General features: G+C 45.9%; 1 protein-coding gene and 1 long non-coding RNA gene across 2 annotated transcripts in view; one reads left to right on the top strand and one right to left on the bottom strand.

The window, feature by feature from the left end:
• LOC132001346 (uncharacterized) overlaps positions 1 to 1,479 on the bottom strand; it is a 32,183-nt gene extending 30,704 nt beyond the window's left edge. Inside the window, exon 1 of the long non-coding RNA XR_009399592.1 lies at positions 1,198 to 1,479. This is a non-coding gene — a long non-coding RNA (uncharacterized LOC132001346). The remainder of the gene's footprint in view (positions 1 to 1,197) is intronic.
• CASQ2 (calsequestrin 2) overlaps positions 1 to 26,743 on the top strand; it is a 62,976-nt gene extending 36,233 nt beyond the window's left edge. Inside the window, exons 6-11 of the mRNA XM_059375834.1 lie at positions 2,824 to 2,954; positions 4,555 to 4,600; positions 10,850 to 10,904; positions 20,132 to 20,232; positions 22,325 to 22,399; positions 23,963 to 26,743. Of these exons, the coding sequence (XP_059231817.1) occupies positions 2,824 to 2,954; positions 4,555 to 4,600; positions 10,850 to 10,904; positions 20,132 to 20,232; positions 22,325 to 22,399; positions 23,963 to 24,181 (627 nt within the window). The 3' untranslated portion in view covers positions 24,182 to 26,743. The remainder of the gene's footprint in view (positions 1 to 2,823; positions 2,955 to 4,554; positions 4,601 to 10,849; positions 10,905 to 20,131; positions 20,233 to 22,324; positions 22,400 to 23,962) is intronic.
• Positions 26,744 to 27,144: the final 401 nt, after the last annotated feature.

Raw genomic sequence — 27,144 nt, 5'->3', positions numbered from 1 at the left:
CCAGGGCCAAGGAGGCACTAATACAGTCCCAAAGATGAAAAGCCAACTGGCAGACGTGGAGATGACAAGAGGACTTGGTCATTACTGAGATGAAGGAGAGAAAGACCAGAGAAGATTCAAAAATACAAGACTGCAAGTCTCCTCTTCGAGATAGCAAAGATCCTGAAGCTCCTGAAACCATTAGGGAATCGAAGAAAAGAATCTACTGAGAAACATAAGATGGGGTTGATGAGTTCTCTTACTACAAGTGGGGAAGACGTACAACTAGAAGTATCTTTCATTTATTCATTCATTTGCTCATTCAGAGAATATTTATTGAGTGCCCTTTATGGGCTGGAAGCTCTTCTAGAGGCCAGCGACATTACAAGGAGTAAAACAGATTCCTGCCCCTGTGGGATTTAGAGTTTAGTGTGGTGGGGGAGGGGACAAGGAGAAGATGGTAGACAGAAAGTAAGTAAACAAACCAATAAATATGTTATATTCAGTACAGTATATGAGTTAGAGAACCATGAAGACACTGGGATGTCAGGGCTGCTGAACCATTGTCCAGAGGGGTCTCCCCCAAAGAGCTTTTAAAATCATGGATTTCTGGACCCCACATCTAAGATGAAATTTGTATTTTTTTGTGTTGTGACCAGGCCCAGGAACATGCATTTCCGCAGAGCTCCTTGGGGGCATTCTACCTGACCTATAGGTTTGGGACCAGCACTAATAGTTGCATCCTGGTCCTAAACCAAGCTATGACATCTCTGATCTGAATCCCATGGAGCCAGAGAGTCAGAGGGCTAAGGATGGCATTTTATTGGCCAAGATACAACTGAAAAAAATGGAAGAAAGGGCTTTCCTTGGGATAAAGGCTGAGGGCACTCCATGGTGTGGGATATAGTGACTAGCCCTCTGGAAAGTTTTTTTCAGGTTTCCCAAGACCTAAACTTAAGAATATCACCATCCAGCTTCACGTTTGTGGTCTTAACATTGCATACCCAGACACTGGCATTCAAAGACACCCCCCACAACCCACTTCATAAGTTGGGGATGAAAAGAGATTGCCATTCTAGGTGATAGTTTAGAACACACCACTGCCCGGGATTCACTTTTTGCTGTCTCCCCTCCACATACAAGATCTTGACAAACTGCAAACAAAGACTAGGCCTCCGGTTCATTATCTGTAAAGTAAGTAATAATAATGGTTCTTACCTTAGCAAGCCAGGTGAAGATGTACAAAGTAATCAACTGCACTAGCGCCCGACACAGCGTGAGTCCTCTGGGTGCTTACTACCTTTCCTGTTTTACTTCATCTGGTCACTCCCCACTTCCTTTAAGCACCGTTTCCTAGTTCCTAAAATATGTCATCAGTGAAGTCAGCAACCCAGAATCCAGTGTCATTTTCAGCCCATTTTCTGATGGGCCAGGCTCTGTGAAGAACATGTGAAAACCCAGCCCCTGGTTATACGTTTGCTGGTTTTTTCCCAAGCTCCCCACCCCAGCATCCATACCACCCCCACCCTGTCAAAGAGGGCGAAAAGTAAGAAATGGCCCCACACTTCCCTGTCCCTCAAAACCACATCAACATGATGATAAATCTCTTTTGAAGGACTGGAGCTCTTAACGTGGCCTGTTTTCTTTAGCTCTGGGTAGGATGCTAGAGTTTCTTTCCCTGAAGTCCTATGAGAAATGTCTTTTGGAATATGGTGACCCAGAATTAATAGCGACTGATGACAAAAGCCATAGGGACACCCGTGTTTGCTCAGAATGGCCTTACTTGTGTAACGGCTTATGTAATACCCAGTTCCTCCCCCTTCCCAATTAGTCACGGCTGTCCTGGACCTCTGCACCATTGGTTACCACCACAGGGCGTCAGCTCTTAGGCAATTCTTCTTTCGTTTCAAGGGAACCACTGTTCATCCCTGTGCTTTCTTGGACCACAGCTCAAACGGGAAAAGAATGGCATTTGGTTTTCTACAAAGCACTGCACATTCCAGGCCTCTCAAATCATTTCACAAAAAGAGGCTTGAGCTCAGCAGCCCTGCAGGCAAACACAGCACCCATTCTGCCCCAACAGTGAGACTATGTGGCCACTTTAATCAAGAGAGCAGACGTCTTCCGGGCTAAAAGCTGGCTCCCCGTGCTTTTTATCTGGTAGAGGGTGAGCCCCTCATCATGGGTTGTTGGGGGACTATCCCAGTTCTAGCCTAAGAGTCTGAACCCTGGGAAGTCCCTCCGTTCTGGACAAAGCAGGATGGTTGGGGACCTTCTGGCTGGTAACAAAGCAGACAGTTCCCAGAGTCTGAGAAACCATTGGACAAGCCAGTACTGAGAGATAACCCTGCTTCCGTCTAAATCACAAGTAGGGGTAAGGAGATGATCAAGGACAGATTAATGGGTTGACCTCTGATTTTGAGTACTTGCGTGCTGTAAACGGTTTCTGTCAATTGCCTGTGCTATCCAAATTGGTTCAATTAAATCATGCATCTCAGAACACTGAGACTGTTCTGTTGACATTTGCTTCTTTCTCCAGCCCTGGCACATACAGTGGAGTGATGATGATTGTACAGTTAGATTTCCCACTTTTCATTCCTACCGCTCCCTTCTCCTGGTTGGATCTCATTTGCCAAAGAGGGTTTTTCCTTGATTTGTCCTTCTCTGATGGGTTGAGCAAGGGCTTAGGCAATGGGTTTCTACCACTTCAACATTTAAGTTAAAACTGTACGTATACGCTCGTATCTTTGCCAGAAAACACACACACTTCTTAGAGATGGGAAACCTATTGCTACTCTAGACTAACATTCAAGAAAATTATTGTTGTGTTTCTAATTGTTACAGGTTGCAAAGAAATTGTCCTTGAAGATGAATGAGGTTGACTTCTACGAGCCATTTATGGATGAGCCCATTGTTATCCCTGACAAACCTTACACAGAAGAGGAGATCGTAGAGTTTGTGAAGGAGCACCAAAGGTGCCTCAGATGGCATGCAGGGGATGGTGGGTGGGGGACAGGCGGTGGTCTAAGGCCTGGGGGATGGAGAAGAACCTCTCAGTCCTAACATTTTTAGGCCTCCCATGAGCAATAACCTGGAGTTACTACCTCCAGAAGAACTGAAATCAATAGTATGGCTTTGTTGGTCATTGATCAGTTGGGCAGGGATATTGCTACCTTTTCTGAATATGGGTGTATACTTGCAAACAAGGTAGACCAACTCCCCACAATCAGCAAATCCCCTCTAAGTCAGAGTAAGTTACAAGTCATATTCTACAATAATAGCAATAGAGATTTACTGTCAGACTCTTATATGCCAAATACCATGTCAGGTGCTTATGGAAGCTATTTTTATCTAATATTCAACATTATGGAGTATTATTACTATCCTGATGTTAAAGATCAAGGGATTGGGCTCAGAGTAGTTAAAGAACTTAGCCATGGATGAGTGTTTAATACATAGACTTCTAGAAGAGGCATATTTGATACCACTTAGAGTAGCTCTAGCATGGATCAGCGAACTTTTTCCGTAAAGGGACAGAGAATAAATATTTCAGGTTCTGTTGGCCAGATGGTTTCTGTTGTAATACTCAACCTTGCTGCTGTAGTGTGAAAGCAGTTGTAGACAGTATGTAAACAAATGGGTGTGGCTGTATCCCAATAAAAGCTTATTTATAAACACAGGAGGCACTGGCTGGATTTGGCCCACCAGCAATGGTTGGCTGACCCCTGCCCTTGAGGGAGGGACAATATTGAAACATGGAATGTTGTAGTGGGTTCAACACCTCGTCACACCACCCTCCCTCTCCAATGCCCGCTCAGATATGTCCACTGAACCTGGAGCACTATGACTCCATCACCTGGTTGTCCTGGTCCCCATAGGGAGGCAGCATTTGGAGAAGGAAATCTCAGTGTGTCTAATACAATTTGCCAACATTCAGAAGGAAATAAAACCATGAGCAAAATATAATTTTACTTGTTCCTCCAAACATCCCTAAAGAGCTTTAAATGATGATCCTGATGATAAGACAATGCAGTCCTGGCCTGGGAGAACCACTACTTCTGTTTCTTCTCCCAGGTGTCCTCATTCTGGGCCTGCTCTGGGCTTTGAGCAGTGGGCCTTATCTTTGAGGAAGGAAATGACTTCTTGCCCTAGGAATAAGCTAACCCTGTACCCTCTGACCCATTGTTTGTAATCGACTTTATTTCCGTATTTATTTGGCTCCACACTTAGAGTGGAGCCTAACATAGGGCTTGAACTTTATGACTGTGAGATCAAGACCTGAACTGAGATCAATAGTTAGATGCTTAATCCACTGAGTCACCCAGGGGTCCCTGTAATAGGCTTTATACAATCCTTGGATCAAATGGGTCTGTGAAAAGGCTGGCAGCTTCAGGCCCAGCTAGCTCCCTGTGTGATGTAGCAGGGTAGAACAGCTCCATTTCCTTAGGGGAGATTTCTAGAGCTCTTCATGCCCTTGCAAATGAACCAGCATCTCATTTTATATTCACTATGCTGAGGCTGTGGTGTCTGCCTTGGTAATCCCTACTCAAAGAAGCTCATCTTTGTTTTTTTCAGACCCACCCTACGTCGCCTGCGTCCAGAAGACATGTTTGAAACATGGGTAAGAAATGAGAAACTCTTTCTGCCTTGTAGACACCACCCCAAGTGGAGTACCCCTTTGAGTTCCCAAACTTAAACCACATTTTATTTTGCTGGAGTGGATGTCTAGATGATGGAGAATTTGAAACGTGGATAACATCACGCTCAATTAAAGCCCAGTTCTCCTTGGATCTAATTTAAGCCTCTTGGGTACTACCCACAAGGCAAAACTACTCTTTGAGTTCATTTCCCACAGTCACTACTGGCTTCTGGTCACTGACGACCAGAGACCCAGGGTGACATCATGGAAGGCGTTCAGGCTGTGGAGTCATAGAGACTTGGGTTCACATCCAGAATCTGCTACCTGGTAGCTCTGCATCCTGTATCAAGTCATGTCATCTTTCTGAACTTTAGTTAGTTTCTGCTTCTCAAATCAGGGCTTTTCGTAAGGATGAGTGGTTGTAAAACACCCAGAACCTGGGAGGTATTTGGCCAATTGATGGTAGCTGTTTTCATTACTATCAACTCAAGGCACTGGAAGATGCTGAGTCAGATTATCCCCTAGGTCTATGCCATAGACAACGTGTCAGGCAAGTCAAAATAGTATAGAAAGAAGGCCATGGAGATACAACATCCCATGCGATCCCATTCCACATCAGCTTTATATAAAATTCCATAACCATAACAACCAACACCTGTGGAGCTTCTTCAAAGCATTCCACAGTATCCTTTTAAACTGGATGTTTCAAGAGTTCTAAAAAGTGAGGAAAGCTCACTTTTACATGGGGAAACTGGTGATCGTACAGATTAAGTTGATTAATCAGGGATACATAAGTAATAAGCATTAGATCTTGGGACTTAAGTTTAGATCATTTGGAGCCAAATCTCATGTTCTCTTCAGTATAGTTCCCCAGAGTAAGCCATATCCCCATGAGATACCATTTTGTCAAGGGGGTGGGGGAGAAGAAAGGAATTAAAATGAAAGCATTTATTTATTTGGTCTTTGATTCAGAGTCTAAAATGACAGAACAGAACCATGAAGTAACTTATCACTTGATGTCTTACTGGCTGGTAACTTATTTGTATGTCTGAAGGCAGAACAAACATTTCGTAAGACCCTGAAGAGCAAGTCATCCAGTCTGGATAATCAGACTTTCGAAGAATAACCCAGCAGTAATGGCAACCTATTTTCTTAATATTTAAACCTTTCAAAAATGTAATCTTTAAAAGGTCTTGTTATTAGATTTAAAAAGAGTGTATCAGTGTTTTAAAAATAACATTCTTTTAAAAAATATCTTTACCTTTTACTGAAAATCGTTTCACACTTACAAAAAATAATGTAAAGAATTCCATGATCTCTTTACCAGATAAACCAAATGTTAACATTTTACTTTATTTGCTTGATCACATGCTTCTTGACAGATAATGGATATAAACATTTTTTTCCCTGAATTATTTGAGAGTAGCTAGCAGACACAAATCTCCTTATACTTCAGATGTTTTCTAAAAACAGGGAATGTCTCTCAAAACCACAGTGTACTTATCAAAATCAGGAAATTAGTATACTTCTATTTCACCTATGGACCTTATTCAAACTGACCAGTGTCCCACTAATGTCCTTTATAGCACACACACAAAAAATTCCTTTTTCCTGGCCCAAGATCTGATCTTGGATCTCACACCCGAGGTTTGTTGTTCTATTCTTTAGTCTTTAACCTGGTGTGAGTTCTTGGTTACCAGAATCTGCTACCTGGTCTTTCTCTGTCTTTCATGACCATTTTAAATTGAGAGTGATTGTCACTGCTCTCTTCTGCTATGTCTCTGTTCTTAGTTCTTTTAATTTTCTTCATCCCTAAGAGAAGCCCTTCCTTCAGACCTTCTCTTAATGACACAGCTATATCACATCCCTGACACCATATGCCTTGGTGGGAGAGCTGTGTCCTGTCCCCTCCCCCTGACCACAAATACCCCTAGCCCCCCACACTGCCCAGTAGCAATGTTCCCTCTTATATATCATAGGCAGAAGTTCAGAAATTTCACTCTCTGGATTCACTGAAACTCATTCTCTGCTCTTTTTTCACTTAAGGGAAAAGAGAAGTTACTACCTTTCGCTATAATATAACTGATGGCTCATATTTTCCACCATTACTATATATTCAATTGTTTTCTCATCAGGAAAGGGCTTTGTATTAAATTTAACCTGGTAGAGGAAAGGGCAACTAGACTGGTTTTCTTCTTACCTGCACGCCATCATGGACTATCCATGTGACATCCGCAGGAGCTGTGACCGGACCTAACCGGAGGGAAGGCAGGATCATCTTTCCATCCTTAAAAAGGAGAAGCAGAAATCAATCTGTCAAAGGCATCTCTGGGAAGCCACTTCCCAAGTGCCTTCCCCATCTACCTTTGCCACCTAGGGAAGCATTGCTCCAAAGAGCAGCATCTTCACAGACCCCTGGGCTGCAGCAAATGAAACCACAGAAGCTGGGGGAAGGTGACCCGTTATGAACTTGGAAGTCTTTATCTTCAACACCCACTTCCCCAGACGTTGCAAAATATTTAAATAAGATAGGAAAACTAAGTCAAGCTAAAGCAACTATTGACCTTTTCTTTCTCTCATTGTGTGGGTTTTTAAAGAGCAAACCATAAAAAACACATACTTGATTATTACTAAAGAAATTGGTGGCTAGCAATACTTGCTTTGTAAATCAAACAGTTATTTGCTATTTAGATTCAAAGAACGTCAAGGTGGGGCAAGGTGGTCCAGACTGAGTGCCGGCTTGTCCGTCCCTTTCAATACTCTCACCTTCCAACCAGCTCTCCATCCTGGCAAGTGGTCGGAGTTCTGGGCAAAAGTCTATGGGGATGGGAGTCAGCAGTTCCTTCAGAAAGAACCTTCTCTCTTTGTGGCAGTTACAAAGTAGTACTTCCAAAAGGGGGCCAGAAACCTCCAGATAAGCCCCTGGAACATTCCATTGCACCAGGGAGTCTGTAGTTTTAAGTGCATGTTTTTTTCTTTGCATTGCTTCAATCAAGAGAACAAACATTCAACAGAACCTGGAAGGAAACAGAGCAAAACAGCAACAGTGGTAATATACCTGGGTGGTGGGTGACTGATGTGTGGTTTCTTTTTGGTATCTCTAATACTTTCTATTTTCTTCAACTAGTGTGTAAGCTTACACATCCTTTTTTCTTTAAGTCAGTGGACATTCATAAGAACCTATTACTTTGTGCTAAGCACAGGGTTTATAAAAATGAACATTGCTATTGTGTCCTTAGAAGTTCAGGGTTGAATAAATGAAACAATCTTAAAACATATAACACCACTCCAGTATGCATCTATACTATGATAGATGGATGTACAAAGTGAAAGAGAATTCAGAGTAGGGTATTCACCAAAGTATTCCTAAGTCTCCAGTTCTTTGGGGGATATGGGACTCAGTCATTTTACATAAAACCCCCTTACCAGCTCCTTTAACTAAGAGTCACTAATCTGAGTTTGAAACATCTGCAAACCCTGCAGGGACAACAGACTCATTCTGTTGCTATTGGTGATGTCAAGGAGGAAAATTGTTTCTTCTACCCTCTTAGGTTCTGTATTAAAGGGCTGCAAATTAAACTGACAAAACACCAATGAGCATGGGCAAAAGACAGATTTAATGACCTATTTATGCAAGGGAGTTTACAAGGAAATGTGACTCAACAAAGGGCTTATATACCATCTTAATTGGAAATGGGAGAGGCAGGAGGCACTTCTGGGAGAAAAAATGACTTGTTAGAAGGTTGGGGAGAAAGGGAACTTATGGAAAAATAAACCACATCTTTGGAAAAAGAAATGGGCCCTTGGGGAATAGATGGGAGATTTGCTAGTTCTGTGATAATATCTAAGAAGAGAAATTAGAACGGTTCTTGGGTACGGGTTTATGACAATTGAGTTCTTTTGGGATCCTCTGTTTTTAGGTAGATAAGGCATTTAGGAATTCATATGCCTTCAGCCCAAAATAATTTTTGTGCCACAGTGGCTTATTCTGGACCCCTTCAGTGGGAAAGAAAAAGCACGTGGGGCCAGACAGAACGGGCTTGAATCCCAGTTATGTCACGTACCAGTTCTGTGGCGTTAGGTAAGTCACTTCAATTCTTTAAGCACTAAATAGGAATAAGACTTTCATTTGCAGTTTAGAAATGACGTACTTGTAAAGAACTGATACAAAGAGCGGCAGGGGGCAGATACTATTGTGGCCATTGTAATTATCCTTGTTATTTTAAGGCATAATCCTTTTCCTCAGAGAGCTTGCCATCTGGTTGAGAAGGTAAGATTTGTGCTATTAAAAAGAGAGTTTCCAAGGCAATGTGATTTAAAGGCTAAATGGGTGATCTGGAGCAAAGGCTGTGGGGTTCAGAGAAGGCCCCGGGGAGGGGGGGTGTCTCAGTCCTATGCATGGTCAGCTTGGCTCTTCCTCCCCCGTGCACAATGGATTCTCACTGAGGAACCCTGATTTATACACTTCCCCCATGGATTCTTGCTCTGTGAGTTTATTACTGAAAATACCCGGCGCCAAGCAGGCACCTACCTCTTTGCCAGTGTTCACTACAGGTTTGTGAACTGACTCTTTGATCCCTACAAAGAGACGGGTTCTTTGCCTGGATGAGAGCCCTCCATCCAGGCACCATCTTGGGTCTGGGGAGTGACAGTCAAATTGTGAGCAGCCTCTAACAAATGAATATGGATTCTTAATTCCAAAAGCAATTTCCAAATGTGTTCTAGAAGGGCACACAGAAATGAAGCCTACTTCACAGAGTTAACACTGCTCACTTCCTGCTGATGGCAGGAGACAGAGACACAGGACAGCCTAATGAGAACTGATCAGGATATTCTGTCTGGCCATAATAGCAAATGTAAAACAGTGAAACCTTGGACTCCCCTTCTGGTTGGTGTCAGATTTGTGTAATAAACCTGCACACACACGCACACGCACACACATATATCTGTAAAATTCAATTCCCCAAAGCATCTGACCAAGCCCATGCCCACTCTCTTGTTTTTAATAATAATATTTTCCATTTAATCTCTCAGAATTTTTGGAGCTTTTGTCCATTCCAAACTCAAAGGGGAAAAATTAGCATTTAGATAGGATTGTACCAGCATTAAAATCAATTGAAATGGAAACGGGGATCATGGGAGGGTTGAGATGCCTGGAGTTTTTTCCATAGGACGATTCTGATGTGATATCCGGGATACCCTGTGACTCCCTTTCTCTGTGTCAGCGATAATCGGTATTCACTCAGATTTGTCCCGGGTGCCTCCTTCTTAAACATCTTCTTCTCCATGTTTTTTTGGTAATCACATCGCTCACAACAGAGCCTCCTCCAAAGGAGACACAAAGAATTGATGCAAAGGAGACACAGGGGTACGGTCCTTTCTGTCGAGAACATAGAACCATGCAATGCCGTTTGCTCGCTCAGGGATGTGACGGACTCGCTGAATCCTTGGCCTTGGCCTCAGCCCCCGCAACCACACCCACGTGTCACGTTACACCCTCAACTTTCCCTAGTCCCCAAATCCACTTTCCCATAGCCTCCCACACTCACAGAAATGCGTTAGAGGCCCTCAGCAAAATTTGGACCTGAGCAGAAAGGACCCCAAGGTGGGAACCTGGATGCCACAGTCAGCAAGGCACCCCTTACTGACTACACAGGTTTTTCAGTAGGAGGAGTGTTCACAGAGGAGCCCTACGTTTGTATATGATTCTTGCGTGAACAGAACAGACCCACGTCTTAATTGACCTAGAAGATTCCTGTCTGCTGCCAGTCTGGGGACAGTTTCAGGATTTGTCAAGGGCATTCAGACGTTCCCATATTTGCTGGTTGCTGGTGGTGAATTCTCAAAACACAGACTGACAATTTACTGAGCTATATTCAGAGTGATTGTTGCCCTTGGAGCTCCTAATAACCAGAATCATGTTTTTCCTCCTTTTGCCTTTTGCTGCTGCTGTCCTGGACCCCACAGCCCACAGGAGTGAGGCCCATTCAGTGCTGATGTCTTGTGTGTTCTCCTGTCTTGTGAACCCATGGATCAAGCAGCACGCATTCCGCCCAGTTGCTCATCAATATTTCCTTCCTTACTGTGCACCCCTCAGTTCCCCTGCCCCATGTCTACTACGCCAACACCTCCCCCCTTCCCACTTCCATGCCACCCTTTGTCTCTGTCCCTGACTTGTTCCTTTCTATCTCTCCACCTGGGAGTGTAACTTCTGATTCTTCTCTCCTCCAGGAAGATGATCTGAATGGGATCCACATTGTGGCCTTTGCAGAGAGGAGTGACCCAGGTAGGAAACCCCCATCTGTCCCTTGACACCTTAAGCAAGATCTGACTTCTCCCCTTTGCCAGCACTCCTTCCTTGCTCTTGCCTCAGCGCTTGTCTGCAAGTCCACCGCAAGATATTGGGCACCCCCTGGTGGTCGCCAGTTAGGTATGAGTCTGTTGTCAGTTGTGCACACAGCCAAGAGATGTAGATGGATCAGAGCCTCATTCTTTTCTGCTTGGCTGTCCAAACTAGGAAGAAGCACTGAGTACTGGAGGGATATAAAAACATCCTAGCTTTACAGGGTGTATGCGCGTGCACTCACGTGTGCATGTGTCCGCGGATGACAGCGGACACACGAGCTTAGATTTCTCTCCGGCTCTTCAGCACCCAGTGCAGCTGAGCCCACTACCTGTGGGACTGCCCGGCCCGAGGCTGGCTCTGAGCACGCCCAGTGATGCTGCTGCACTATTGGGGGAGGGGGGCAGGGAGAGCAAGAGAACGCAGCCACCTGGAAGCTTGGGAGCCAATTAAGGAAGCGAAGTCAGCTGTCCTCCCTGCTGTCCACTGATGTTCCCAGATTTGGAATTCAACCGACTATCCGAGTGACCTGAGTCCCCAGGGGGCGCTTCTCACCTCACGTGTGCATGTGAGAGAGAGGGAGAGAGAAATGTTTGTCCACATTAAAAGTTTATTTAACAGTATTATGATCTAGTCTATATAAATAACGATCCTACATTTCAACTACAACCAAAGTATGCTTTGCTTTGTAAAATATGGTATGTGCTTGGGAAACTTAATAGAAAACACTCCCTCAAAGAGTGAGGCTTGGACAAAACTGGCAGTTAATTTCTAAAGTGCAAAATGACCCTATAAACGGATGAGCAGCTTTGTTTTATTTTGGAAACTGGATGACTTTTTCCTGGTCACATTCTTTTTAGCTTCGGAAGTGCAGGAAAAATCAATATTGCTGGCTGTGGAATGCTGAGTCCCTTTGGCAATGCTGTGACATAAAGGGTCCCCAAAGCATAAGTGGGCATTCTGTGGCGCATATGCAGAGACTAGGCACGATCCAGACGGCACACGTAGAAGGCAAGGAACTTCATTTAAGATGGCTCAGCAGCTGGCCTTGGGCCATGAGGTGCCTGGGCAGGGGTCGCCAAACGTGACAGCATGAGAACCAAAGCCACCTGGGGCTGATTATAACAGGACCTTCCGAAACCTGTAATTGCACAGAGCTCAGAGGTAAGTGTTAAGGCACCATCCGGTTTAGGAACCACAGCCCCAGGTACTGCAGAACTGTGGTATTTGCCTGAGACCTCTTGTACACTCACAGGGACAGACGAGGAAGCTTCAAGGAGTTGAGCAATCTGCCCAAGAGGGCACAAGGAGTTCATAGTGGGCCATGAAGGAGCCACAGGTTGTCTTGGTCCTCAGTATGTACCTGGTCCTTGTACAGCACCTTGACACATAGTAGGTACTCAATAAACAGCTGTCGGGAGGCGATGGGATAAGCGGATGACTGACCAAGACTGAGCCCCAACACTTCAACCCCACTCCTGTTTTTGTTGTTGTTGTTGTTAATACACTATTAGCTTCCATAGTTCTTACAGATGGAAACCTAAATGCTATTATCATACAGTTTTTAATCTTGAGAGAGAAGCCACACATGACAGTATTCACCTTTTTAAAGTGTGCGATTCGGTGGTGATTTTAGTGTATTCACACAGTTGTACACTAATCCGGAACATTTTCATCACCTTGAAAGGAAACCCCATGCCCGTTGGCGGTCCCCCCACATTTCTTCCTCCTTCCCCCCCGTCCCTGGCAACCACGAATCTACTTTCTATCTCTACGGATTTGATTATCGTGGACATTCCATGTGATTAGAATTATGTAATCTGAGGCCTTTTGTGCCTGGCCCCTTTCACTTACCATAATGTGTTCAAGATTCATCAGTATGTCGCGCACATCAGTAATTCACTTCTTTTTAGGGCCAAACAATGTTCCATTGTATCAAAACCAAATTGATGCTCTAAATTATTTGAGGGTTTCCTCCCCCCTTTGTTTTTACTAGTTTTTGAACGCTCACTGAGGTCTCACTTTTCCCATCATTGACTTGCAGAGTTGGCAAAACTCTTTAAGGATATCTAGTCTTTGTCTGAAAAAAAAAAAAAAAAAAAAGCCAGTATGGTTCCAGCATTTTCTGGCCACCCCTCTGCCCCTGCAGGGGAAAATACCGAAGGAAGCCAATTGCCCGGGGTTTATAAGCTGTAATCAAACAGAGTCGGATCCCTGGTGTTGTGTGAACAGAGATGAAATTGCCACCAGCAGCAGCGGGCTGGCCAGACCCCAGCGGGCTTCCTCCCTCTGCCCCACCTGCCCTCTTCCAGGATTGTGGGGAAGCCTGTCTGGCCCTCTGGAACAATGGAACAAAGAAGCCTCCAAGAAGTTGCTGGAACCTGTTTGACCGAGATTGCTGCCGCAATGAATCAAGCTCCTGAAACTACTTCCACCTCCTCGTTGCACAAATATCCTTGGGCCCGAAGCTGCGTCTTCCCCCAGAGGAGCCCAAGCTGGGGCTTGTTCCTGGGAAGCTGGAAGAAACGCACTGAAGGCGGGGGGGGGGGGGCAATATGTGGGGGATCGAAGTGTATTTTTTCATCCAGGGAGGGCCTGGCCCACTCAGGGCTAGGAAAGCCTTTTCTGTGAAAGTCCTGACGCTGCAGCTAGTCAGTCATTACCCGAAGGTCACTGATGTGTGACCCGGGGCAGAGAGGCGTGGCTGTAGGACCAGGAATTTCGCTGCTGCCCAGACAGCGGTTCCTTCTATACTTTTGCTCTCGCTGGCCGACTGCCGCAACGGGACCCCTGCCCACCGGCCAAAGACAGAAGGTCATCTGTCCGGGAAGTCCACACAGCTCTCCTGAAAGAGCTAACAGTCTCGAGGAACTGTGTGTACGGAGATGATCTCGTTGGGTCCCTAAAGCCAGGCTGTGATAAATGCGTGATTATTACATCCCAGCTCAGAGGAGAAAAGTGGTCTGAGAGGTTAAAGGGCCTAGATCGCTTGCTGTGATTCAAATCCTGGCAGGCTTAATTGACCTCTGACCGTGGCCTGATGATGATGAGGCTGGTGATGATCACTTCTTGATCACTTCTTGTATGCTTTCGGGCCAGAACCCCATGTGGGCGCTGCTCGTTTTATTCCCACTTTACAAATGAGGAGGCTGAGGCCAAGAACGAAGCTGAGGGCTGTCTGGCTTCCTTCACGGTGGCAGGAGGCCTCGCTGTAGACTTGAGGGCCCCTCGCAGTTACTACCCCTGGCGACCTGCTCCAGTGACCCTTCAGCCCGCCTTCCTTCCTCTCTCCTGCCCTTCATCACCCCGCCACCTCACCATGAGCAAGACCCAGAGAAGTTCGGTGACTTGCTTGAAATCACGCGGCTAGGGGCACAGCGGACACACGAGCTTAGATTTCTCTCCGGCTCTTCAGCACCCAGTGCAGCTGAGCCCACTACCTGTGGGACTGCCCGGCCCGAGGCTGGCTCTGAGCACGCCCAGTGATGCTGCTGCACTATTGGGGGAGGGGGGCAGGGAGAGCAAGAGAACGCAGCCACCTGGAAGCTTGGGAGCCAATTAAGGAAGCGAAGTCAGCTGTCCTCCCTGCTGTCCACTGATGTTCCCCGATTTGGAATTCAACCGACTATCCGAGTGACCTGAGTCCCCAGGGGGCGCTTCTCTGAGCGGTTCCCACAGTGCCAGCTGTGAGCTTGCTCCCTGGGCTGCAGTGTTGCTCTCTGGGCCCTGGAAGGACGAGCCTGGGCGCTCTGCTCTTGCCCCAGGCCCTGCGCGCTGCTTGGTCTTCCTCCTCCAGGGCCTGTCCAGCTCCTGCGCTCAGGATGCCCCCGGAGCTGCTGTTTGACGGGTTTGAGAATGAGCACCTCTCCTCTGCTGCCCCCAGATGTGTCTGCAGCAAGCTGACATCTTCTTTATAACACCTGCTGAAAGGTCCGCGGAGCGGCGTTTCTACACGAGCGCATGCTGGATGGATATATCCTCTAAGGGCCCAGGGAACATTAACACTAACAAGCTGGAAATGCAAGGACAGGCTGCTGTGTGCGCGCGTGGGTTGGCCCTGCAATGAACGTCTCCAAGCCCCGTTCCGACTGGATTGCAACCGCCTGGGGTTCTTGGAAAATGTTTCTGAGATCCGCTGTCTCAAGTAAGAGTGCTGACTGCTTATTTGAGCTTTCCAATGTAAATCTGGTTTATCAAACTTTTGGTTCTTGCTCAGTGCTAACCATGCATGTAATCTTCCCAACAACCCTGTGTATTAGGTACCATCCTTACGATCTGCCCCGATGTACAGATGAGGAAGCAGGGGTATAGGAAGTTAAACAATGTCACCAGGTCACACAGCTAATAAGTGGTGGAACTGGGATTCAAACCCAGGCTCCCAGCTCTTAGGCTGTGCTCCGAAATACCCACTTCTCTGCCAGACCCGGCCCTGGTCTGACAGGGTTGTGACTGGCCTGGAACTGGTCCCCCAGGGCTTGGTGCAGCCTCATTCCCACCAGATCCTCCCTGCCTGGGAAGGAGGAGAGCATAATCACCGGTTTCCCCTCCCACAGAGATGGGATTCCCAGAGGCCTCTTGCTGGCCGTGGGAAACCTGGCTCCACACGAGCCCTCAGCCCTGGGTCATGGGACTTCAGGTTCCAAGTCAGTGTGGCAGGGGAGGGAGTCACGGTTCTCTCAACACCGTGTCCCTCTTCTTTATTTAGGTGGATCTCTGAGACTCCAGTCACTTAGGGACCTCGCTGACTTAACCCACCCTCCCAACACAGTAACAGTGTGGCCAGGAGGAGGAGGGTGCCCAGCAGCATGGTGGGGGGTGGGGGAGAGGGGCTCCGTCCTCCAGAGGGTTCTGCCCCGTGCTACCTTCTTGCTTCCCTCCTATGGAAGCTTTCCCACTCCGCTCACAAATCTCAAGCACAATCTTGAGGAAGGAAGATGGCAATAGCTTTGGTAGGAATGCCAAGAACTGGGAGGGAAAGTGATTGTGGAAATGGTTCTAAACGTGCAGACCAAAGAACTGAGTTAGAGTCCTGGCTCTTCCACTTGCTCCCACGTGATGCTTGGCAAGCCACATACTCGATCTGTGTCTCAACTCCATCGTCTTTAAAATGCAAATAAGAACATCTTCCTGTGGCCATCAGGACTAGATGTGAAGATTAAAAACACTGACTAGGCCTCTAGGTTTGGTGATGAAATAATCGCCAGCCCCCAAATCATGGAATAATATTTCCTCCTTTAAAAAAAAAATTAACTTTTTAAAAATATTATGGACTCTTCCTCCTGAAAGATACACGGCCACAGTTTCAAAAGGGCTCTAAGTTTAGGGTATCACTGATGAAGGAAACATCTATTTATTCAAATACATCCATTCATTAATGAAATCGTAACTGTGAACTCTTCTTGGTCTTTACACTGAATTACAAACGTGAAATATGGCTTCCTGCACCTGCCTTCCTGGTCAAAAAGGGAGAGCCCACGGTGGCTGTTTCCCTTCTCCAAGACACCTGCCTGGACACCTGTTTTCCAAAGAAACAGAAGCTCTCCCTAAGAGGAAATTGAACTTGTAACTTGCAATTTTAACAATTAAATACCTGGGAGACCAGTTCAGCTGCCTTAACTCCGCTTTCCCAGATGCAAGAGAATCCATTCCAGCAGGTCCACATCCAAGGCTGCGAGGAAAAGGGGAGAAAATGTATCAGGCTTGTGAACCTTGAATCAGGAATATCCAAGTTAGCTTAATGACTTTAAGAGAAAGGAATTAAACTTTGCTCTAATCCACATATTGGGGCAAGGTTCTCATACTCACAACTGCTGGCACAGCCACCCCTGAGGCCTTCAGTCATAGAATCATGAGCAGGGGCCAGAAGGAACCGCCCCATGACATACTATCTCCTGGCGTGACTTCCTACGAGCCTGTCTTCTCTACTGTGTGGTGCTGAGACTGTATCAAACACACTGCTTATGCCCGGATCATTGTTCTTGTTACCTATGCCCTGAATGGAGAGATGAATGACCAGGTTCCTTGTATTCAGGCAGAAAAATCCAGATCATTTAGGAATAATGGCTTAAACTCACTCTGTGCTAGGCACTGTCTCAGTGATTTAGAGGGTACTAACTCATGTAACCTACAACCACCGTATGAAATAGGTACTTTTATTATCATCATCCCGATTTATGAATGAGGGACCAAGACTTAAATAACTTGCCCAAAGTCACACTCAAAATGGCAGAACCAGGATCTGGACCAAGGTTGTTTGCCCCAATGTCGGTGTGTTTAAGCGTCATTCTGGGCTGCCCCTCCCACTCCGTTCTGTTCTTGAAAATATCCAGGAATGCAGAAAGATTATGTCCATTATGGAATTCATCATCTCAAAAGTCGAAAAGCTGTGCTTGGATCTAGATGAGGTTTCTCCTGCTTTAATGTCAGCCTCATTTATTGATGTGTTTTGTGAATGTTTTTTGAGTTTTCCTTACTCCTCTGTGGACTTAAAAACCTTTTGTATTCCTAAAATTAAGCACTAAGCGAAAAATTTGACTTTTCTTGTTTACATAAAAAAAGCTGCCACCCTTTTAAGTTTTCTAGCAGAACCCATTTTTTATTCCTTCTATCTTTTCATTTTTATCTCCAAACTTGCTCTAGCATGTAGAGTAGAAAAGATTCTATATGCAGCATTCCTTCTCATTAGTTCCAACGTTCTGTGCAGTTTTCTATCAGAAACCTACCATGCTTTCTTGCGTGTTCAGCTATAGTACTCATGATGCCTTTGTCCCTCTACAATATGGTGCCTAGATGGCTTCTCCCCTCCCTTTATTCACGTCTGTCTTTTGATCCTCAGATGTACTTTCTACGTGAATCAGGGTCCGTGTCTTTGAATTTTAGCCTCTTCGTGAATTTCTGATTTATCAAGTTCACTTTTGCATTTGGTTCTCACCTTCTAGAATACTTCCTTCTGGTTCTTGAAAGTAGTCATGGAAAGTGTTTTGGAGAATTTCCCATTGTGGCCTGTGTATTATGATACACAGATTCCCTGTTTGGACACAGTTCTATGCCCAGGGAAGGAGGAGCTATAAGGTTCAGAGAGCAGGGGCCAGTGGAACTCTGGAGGGGCTTGACCTTCTCAGCTACTCCTACAGAAGGCAGGAGTAATATCCTCCAACCCCATCTCCACCCAATTCCCACAATGATAGTGAACTCTAAAGCCTGTGGCCTTATTCACTCCAGGTGTCTGCCATACCTGGTTACTAGTGATACACAGTCTTCCCTCGCTCTCCCAACATTCTCATTATGTTGCTTTGCTTTTACAAAATATCCACATTAGTATCTGTTTGTGCTGATGAAAAGAAGTCCCAAGAGGATTTTTGATTTTATGACATGTTATTGCTTCTTCACTTTACAACATTTCGGTTCTCAGGAATGTTCTACTTTTGGATATCGGGGGAAACCTGCAATTCTGCAATAGATGGAAAAATCACGCAGGCAGAGCACAGCTCCGCAGGAAGGGGCTGTGGCCTCTTCTGTCCCGCCAGTACCTCTGCTTTCCAGGTAGCAAGGCCGAGGGGGCCCAGTCTGGATCTTACAGTTAGTAGTCGGGAGTTAGCAACATTGAAAGTGATTACACCCACTCAAAGCAGAAGTGCCAAGAATGGCATACATTTCACCTGGAATGTATAGGCGATGAGGAAGTGCAGAGAAAACCCTTACCCAGAGGCCCCAAGTAGCCAAACAAAGGCTAAAGCTCCTGGGAAGAGAAGAGACTTGTTAAACAGAAGGGCTCAAAGTGGCTGGGACCTCAGGCAAAAGAAGAAACATTTACAAAGAAAAAGCAGTTGCCAGAGGGAATTCCGAGACAGGTGGGGGAAGTTGCTGGTAGAGAAAGTGTACATTTCAGGTCACATGTTCAACCAGGCCAGAGATATAACTTTGCTGTCTAGAATCAAACCTGTATTGTACCCAGTGGGAACTGTGTCTGGTCATGGGTGGCCCCCCAACCTCACCTCACCATCCCGAGAGGTCTGGTGTCTCGCGGTTTCCCAGACGTAGACAGGTGGGGGATACATCTAGATGGAGACGGCTGTGGGTCCGTGTGGCCTCTAGCTCTTGTTCCCACCACTGCTCCTGTCCATCCCAGCCGTGGCTTTGTGCATCTTCAGAGCCACAGAGAACTGGTGGGGCCTCCTGGCAGACTTTTCTGCCCTCATGCTGCCGCACCAAGAGGTTCTGCAAAAGATTTGGAGGCCTCTCCATTTCCCAGAGTTTCATTCTGAAACACTGCATGAGTGCCCTATGCTCTGAGATCCCCTGGAGCTGGACTTTCTTCGTGTGGACACACATGCACGTGCGCACCCTGGCTCGCAATCTGTGCGCACGCATGCGCCTCCACATACACACGGGCGCGGCGCTTCTTCTCAGGGACTTTCCAGAATCTTTGTTTCTAGCTGGGAGTGGGGTGGGGATGCTGAGGGTTTAGGGTGTGCTTTCTCTTACTAAACGTTCTTCCAAAACTTGTTTATGGTATAAATTTTATGCTACCAGTCCTTAAAGGTTTAGGCTTTAATTTTTTTTAATTAAAAAAAAAAATTGTGTTCTTGAGGCTCACAGGGCTTGTCTCTGCTTTTCTTATGAATCATCCCTCCCCTGGGGGCCATAAATGCTGCTGCTTGAAGAGAGGGAGGGCAGAGCATACCAGGAAATGGTGAGAGAGGGAGGGGAACCCCATTTACTATCTCAAAGCTATGAAACCAGCTGTAAATCAGAAGCTTCGTTTGAAGGTTTTACAGATTCCAGGTTGCAGAAGACTAAGGGTCCAGGCTACATGTTCTTGGTCTGTAGAACTCTGAGTGATAGCAAATTGTTGGTTTCAAGAGAAGGAACAGAGCACTGAGGACCAGGCAGGGGTTCTTCTGATCTGATCAGCAAATGGAACCCAGCTTTAAGAATCATCCACTTCCCTGTGAAATTCTAATATTTTTTATTTAAAATTTTTATTGTTTCCTTTGAGTAAGCTGCTTCGTGGCTGAAGTTCCCCAACTCACTTTGTAGAATAATCCTATAATTGAGGGTATGCACCAAATGCCCTAAGAAACTCTCGTGGAAAGACCACACTCCTGGCTCCACATGCTGGAAGCCATTTATGTACAGGGGTTACTCAGACTTCTCGAATCCTGCTTCAGATGGCTACGAGTTCCTGGAAATCCTGAAACAGGTTGCCAGGGACAACACCGACAACCCTGACCTGAGCATTGTGTGGATCGACCCGGATGACTTTCCTCTGGTGAGTGGCTCAGCCCTGGGCACTGGCCTTGGTCACCTTCATAGTCTCGTGTGTGTGTTGGGTGTGAGACCCAGAAGCATGAAGGAGGGTGTGCACTAGGAGGAGCATGTGCAGAAACACAGTGTGACCACTCCTATCTTGTGTGGAAGACCTTGGCAACATGGTGGGACACCATGGACCTTCATACTGGGCGCTAGCACTGACATGGTTAGACCCACCATTCTCACTCCCTGGAGACCAGGGATCTGAGCCACCCACATGAGTGAGCTGGGTGAAATTCTTCTACTAGAACTTCCATTCCTGTCCCCCATCCCACCACCTCCCTGTTACAGCCTCTTTCATGTTTTTGGGTGGGGACCATCATTCATAGGCAACCCGAGTTGCTAAGTCATAAAAATTAGACTTGACCATTTTGCATAGGATGAAGAACTTCGTGGAGAGCAGGAGCAGCCTCTCAGAGAGCAGAGATGCTGTCTTGTTCATTGTGTTCTCCCAGGTCCAAGCATGTTGAATGTGTAAGAAAGTTAAGGTCCAGACTCTTGCTAGTGTCAGTGATCAATGGTCAGAAAGCCTTTATTATACTTAATTTTAAAGGGAATAAACAGGAGTCCAGTGGTGATGACAATGGATGTAGCCAATATACTGTATGCCTGGAAGTACAGTAAATTCTTTGCAGGCACCATCTCATTGAACCTTCCTATCAACCCTGTGAGGCAGAGACCGTCATAATCCCCATCTGACAGATGAAAACAAAGCTACTAGGTGGGAGATGAGATATCACAACCCAGATCTGTCTGATGCCAAAGATTTGTCTACTACTCAGTCAATAGACTTTAGGTAGAGCTAACTGCTGGTAATCAGAACATGTTTAGTTATCATTAGGTTTAAATGATATAATTCTTCTGGGAATTATTGTTTGGTGCATAGGACCTGACTGATCATATCATGATTAAATAGTCAAATTGGGGCAGTTGAATGATTTCAAGGGTCCTGAAAACCAGTCTTACTTACAGAATAAGACAGAGACAGAGACTTTCATGATATCTGATGCTTCAGATATCATGAAAGTAATTCTTAGGTGATCGTAATAAAGTCATGGCCTCATAAGACCCTAAATACTATAGCTTTTTAGAAAAGATGTTATTTATTTGAGAGAGAGAGTTCACATGGGCAGGAAGAGGGGCAGAGGGAGAAGCAGACTCCCAGCTGAGCAGGAAGCCTGATGTGGGGCTCGATCCCAGGACCCTGGGATCATGACCTGAGCCGGAGGCAGACGTTTAACTGACTGAGCCACCCAGGCACCCCTAGTATAACTTTTTCGTTAGCCTCTGCCTGGCTATATTTTGAGTTTATCTGGACTGTTCTGTTGTGTAAGCTTGCAGATGGTCTGCAGTTGTCCCAACCTGCTCTGTATGTTTGTTTGCCTTGGTGTTTGCAAAGGAGAAATCTCCAGACTGTTTGGATATCCAGGTTCCTGACCATCCCCGCTCCCCATCAAGCCACTTATTTGCGTTGGAGACTTTCTGCCACTGAACATTTATTTGCATTGTCTTAGCCCCATGGCCCCGACTCCTTTAGCCCTGTCCCAGTCAGGGATTAGTCCCTGCAGATCCCAAGCCTGGTGAACGAAAAAGCCCTCCCTTTACTTGCATGACACTTCTTGTCTCCACCACCACGCCCTCCCCCGCCATCTTGTGGATCTGAGTAGTGCAAGGTAAGGGATTTTTAAATGGGACATTGAAAAAGAAGTGAAGGAAAATGGCTCCCTGACCACTCATGAAGTATAAAAGAGCCACGGTCATTTGGGAATTGACATTGGGCCATCTCTGTAATATTCTTCCTTACAGCTGTAGAAGCTTTTATAGTACATGTCTTCATAGTTGGTGTTATGACCTCTTTTTTTCCCCACACTTATTTAAAGTGTTTGAGGGCTGAAGCCAAGGCTTCAATTTCTGAAGTGCCCACAGCTGTCTTGGAAACCTTAAAGCGACGGTGACCGATGAAGGGATGGCAGGTGGGTCCAGCCACAAAATGTGGCTTTGACAGGGAATGCCCTCTGCCTGCTGTCTAATCTCATTTTTTGTTGTTTCAGCTCATTGCCTATTGGGAAAAGACTTTCAAGATTGATCTATTCAAGCCACAGATTGGGGTGGTGAATGTGACAGATGTGAGTATACCCTGGTCACTGCTAACCTGTCCTGTTTTCTGCCATGCAGCCCAGACTGTGACCCCATGGATAGGAGTCTAGCCTCCCCTGAAATGAGCAGGACCCTTGGCCTTGCCCAAGCTCCGTGTGTCCCCAGCCTAATCTCTGAGCCTGTCTCAATCTATGGCTTCAGGATTGGGCACTTCCTGGGAAATGCATGGGCACGTTTCCTTTATGGGGCCAGCCCATCCTGTTTTACTGACTCTTTGGAACTTTCTACCCAAGTATTTTCACCAACTTCCCACCCTCTATTTTCTCCTAAGGCCCAACAACAAACTATTCTTACACAAAGGAACCCACATGTGAAGCTGCCATTGTGATGGCAGGTGATGGAGGGGGCTGGGGGCGGGGGGCAGGAGGAGGAACGTGAATGAGGTGGAGGCCACCCCTCACCAGGCAGACAGCTGGAACCGAGGGTGGAAAAAGCTGGTGTGTAGTATACTGGCAGATCGTGGGGAATTTTGAACCTCAGTCTTGACTGCTGATACAACTCCATCATAACAAAACAGAAGGGAAGACAAATACAACAGATAATGAGGAAATAAATAATGGACAGAAAGAGATGGTCACAGAGAAGTCATTAGAGGCATAATTATTTATGGTGGGAATGCTTGTGAGTGGGGGTCAGTTAGCAATGTCCTGTTATCCTGTTGGTGGACGTTTGGTCACCTGGGGGATTCTACATTTGTTTATTCTGTACACTGCTTTTTAAATTAATAATAATAATTAATACTGTCAAAAATTTACTCCAGTTAAAACATTTATAAATGGAACATCTGAAATATATATGGTGAAAAGCAAAAGTATTTCCCACTCCCCGACCTCTTTCTTAGTCCTATTTCCTGAGGGAAACATGGGTGATAGTTTCATGGCTAGCCTACCGGAAGCATCACGTACATGTTTGTCATTATTATTACATAGGTATCTTGTAGATACGGTCATGAAATCAGAAGGAAAAAACAGTGCAAATATAGTCCTGATTCATAATATTACTTGATTTCGATACCCCTGGGAACTGTTCCAATCTGAGCTACCTCGCCCGCCACCCCCAGCACTTTCCAGACCTAATGGCGGGGATCCGGAGGGCAGGCAGTTTAGGGTGGGACGGGGACTCTGCCAGGCAGTGCCACTGATCTGCTTCAGGGTGAGGGGGTAAGGCAGAAGATAGGAAAGATGGCATTTCAAAAAGGGATGGGGTGGAAGCAGCTACCAGTCCTGGTATGCCATGCCTGGCTTATTCCCCTGCCAACCCTCCAAGCCTCACCTCCATACCTGCTCTCCTTCCCCAGAGACCTCTGTGGGCACATTACACACACACACACACACACACACACACACACACACACTGGAATGCACGCTTCCTTTGACATCGCACAAGCAGGCTGCTACACACAGCATTCTGCATCCAGGCATTCCCATGAAACCATGTGCACATGTTCCCGATGACATGGCCCGGCTGCTTGGAATCCTCTGGTCTGGCTGGTCCTTCCATCACTCACTCACTCACTCTGTCCCTCACTGCAGGCTGACAGTGTCTGGATGGAGATCCCTGATGACGATGACCTGCCCACAGCCGAGGAGCTGGAGGACTGGATTGAAGATGTGCTTTCTGGAAAGATAAACACGGAAGATGATGACAATGAAGATGGAGATGATGGCGGTGACGATGAGGATGAGGACGATGATGATGGTGATAATTCTGATGAGGAGTCTAATGATGACAGTGACGATGATGATGAGTAGCTCTGACTCCAGCTGGTGGATGGAAGCACAATCATAGCTGCCCACTGCCCTGCGGATAGCCCCGGGGGGCGGCAAGCAGCCCTGGCCCCCTCCCACCAGCACCTTCCCCCTTTTCCTATCTCTTTTCCCACCCCCTTCTTATTGGGAGCTGTACCGTTCAACAAATGCCTCTAAAACCAGTAATCCCACTCAGCAGGGACAAGTGGGGAATTATTCCCATGTGGACTGTCTGATTGTCTTGGAAAAGCTCTCGTTCTTTGCCAGACCACCCATGGTCATGGCAGTGCCGGAACCTGGCGGTCCGGGGACAACAATCCCCTGACACCTTGACTCGAGTTTACTTGTTGTCTTTGATGGGACAGTAACAGAATTGACAGCTGAAAAACTCAAAGCATAGAGTGATCTCACAGTCAGAGCCCAGGGAGACCCATGATTAATCCATTTAGCCCCTGTGCCTAGAACATCAGTGACAATCCTTCCTTAAGGCAAGAGGTTCCCTCCTAGGAGAGGCTCAGCCTTAGAAGCAAGTTTCTAAATCAGGTTCTCTTGGCTCTATTAAACTGATTATGTCAAGTGTGTGTCACACCATTATGAACTCAGATCCAAGTGTTTGGACAGCTATTGGGAGGCCTTGAAACACATGGGTACAGATGTCCCAATCATTTTTGGTATGTTGGGATATGGGATGAGAGGTTGGTTTGCTTTCCGAACTTCGCTTTAGTGACAAGTCTCACATGATTGGCAAGGGGGTGGGGGAACTGGAAGGATGAAATGTTTTCAGTTTTTCCTGCTGGGTTCATACCCCTGATTGAGTCAGTTGGCTTCCTAGCCTGAGCTGGGATCTGGGCACCCTTTTCTGTTGCTGTGAGTGAGCCCTCCTATTGGGAGGGAAAGTTGGTTTATCCAGAGGTCAGTCAATGCCCCATTTGTCAACCCTCCCACACTTGAGTGGGACAATAGCTAGAGTTCATAACGGTGGCCTGAGGCACTGAGAAAACCCCAAAGTGCCTTCCAAACTATCTAGAGGTTACCTTGTGTTTGTAGTTTTAGCCTTAAGTGTGCATTTATCATGTTCTAATTTATTTTCAATCTCTTAACACATGTGTAAGACACTGTGCAAATTCTTTGGAAATAGAGTAATCCTTTTATGGAATAGTAGCCAACTAACTGTCATTAAACTTATACTTCGAAAATACTGAGACTATCTTAAAAATCCTCACTTGGTTTTTCTGATCCTGTCATTCTATCTTGGTTCCTGTTCTCCCTCTCTGTTCCTTCTTTGTTTTCCTCTCTGGCCCCTCTTCCCCTTCCCGCCCTTTAAATGATAGTGTGTCACAGTATCTCTCAACCCTAACATTCTTCCATGTCCATCAGCGACCCCTTGTGTATGATGGCCTCCACACTGGGTCTCTAACCTTGACCATTCTCTTAGTTTTAGACCCACCCATTCACCTCGGTTCCGAGGGTGCACAAGCAATTCAAACAATAGAGCAAAACCCCAATTCACTACCTTCTGCCCTCAATTCTCCTCCTCTAAATGGTGTCCCAGATTGGAAGAGTGATATCACCACGTATCCACTTGTCTAGGCAACCACAAGGGGCATCTTACACATACCCCCGGTCATGGAAATTGTCCTTTAAATTGTAGTACATATTTACTTGTCTGTCCTTTCGCTAAATTGTAGGCTTCTCGGAGGCAAGGAATTAACTTACTTTGTATCCTCAGCAGCTAGCACTCTGTCCAGCACAAAGTGGATGCTCATTTATTGAACTGATGGATGAATAATTGATTAACCAGAATATCTATAATTCCCCAGCACTGTTGGATAACAATGGTTACAAGACCTCCTTATTTTTATTTCTCACCTTCACAAAGCGAGGCAGACACTTGCCAAGCTGGACTATGACGTCATCTGGCCAGATCCAAGCACACCTCTAATAAGCTCTTGGGGAGGTACATTTTCAAAGCAGTCATTGAAGCTAATCTTTCAAATAGCCAAGGAATGCGGTCTGCCATGAAAGTGGTCTATTCTTCAACCCAGGAAAATTCTTTTGTTCCTGGAGGTCTGAGTAATATGCATTAAGTTAATGTGTGATAGTCCCATGTTAGAAGACTGAGTGGTAAGCTAGTACTGTCTGTAAGTAGTAGTGCTGTTTAGTCACTGGTCTAAACCTTTTTAAACTGGTATTTATTGAATGTTTGGTATGTGCCTGGAGCAGTAGGCTATGTGGTTTACAGGTATTATGTCATTTAATCCTTACAAAGGTCTTATGAAGTCTTGTTATTACCCCCCATTTTACAGACAAGGAAAATAAGATGCAGAAGGCCCAAGAAATTCTCCCAGGGTCACACATTCACTTTAAAGGAGTATGGGGTACTTGGGTGGCTCAGTGGGTTAAGCCTCTGCCTTTGGCTCAGATCATGATCTCAGGGTCCTGGGATCGAGTCCCGCATCGGCCTCTCTGCTCAGCAGGAAGCCTGCATCCCCCCTCTCTGCCTGCCTCTCTGCCTACTTGTGATCTCTGTCAAATAAATAAAATCTTTTAAAAAAATAAAGGAGTATAAGCGCAACCCCATTTTTATACTTAAATCAAAGATTTCAATGAAATTAAACTCCTTAAGTTAATCAATCAAAGGATTCCATTTCTTTTCCTCAGATAGTGTCTTGAGATGGACTCAAGTGAGTTTCCCATAATCCTTTTCATAGCTTATGCCAAGATACTCTTTCTCTTTTCCTTCTGGAGGCCATAATTACCTTATACCGTATTGGAAATGGAGGCTAATTAAAACTGCAAAGACTTGCCATCTTGTTGGGGGGAAAAAATCGTTGTGTTATCAAGAATGCACGATCATTGTCAGTGTATTTTTTAGAAAGATATTTATTTATTTGAGAGAGACCGCACACATCCATATGGGGGGAGGAGGAGAGGGAAAGGGAGAAGCAGATGCCTTGCTGAGCATG

Source organism: Mustela nigripes, chromosome 14 (genome assembly GCF_022355385.1).
Source record: "Mustela nigripes isolate SB6536 chromosome 14, MUSNIG.SB6536, whole genome shotgun sequence".
NCBI lineage: Eukaryota > Metazoa > Chordata > Mammalia > Carnivora > Mustelidae > Mustela > Mustela nigripes.
This window is presented reverse-complemented; position numbering and strand designations above follow the sequence as displayed.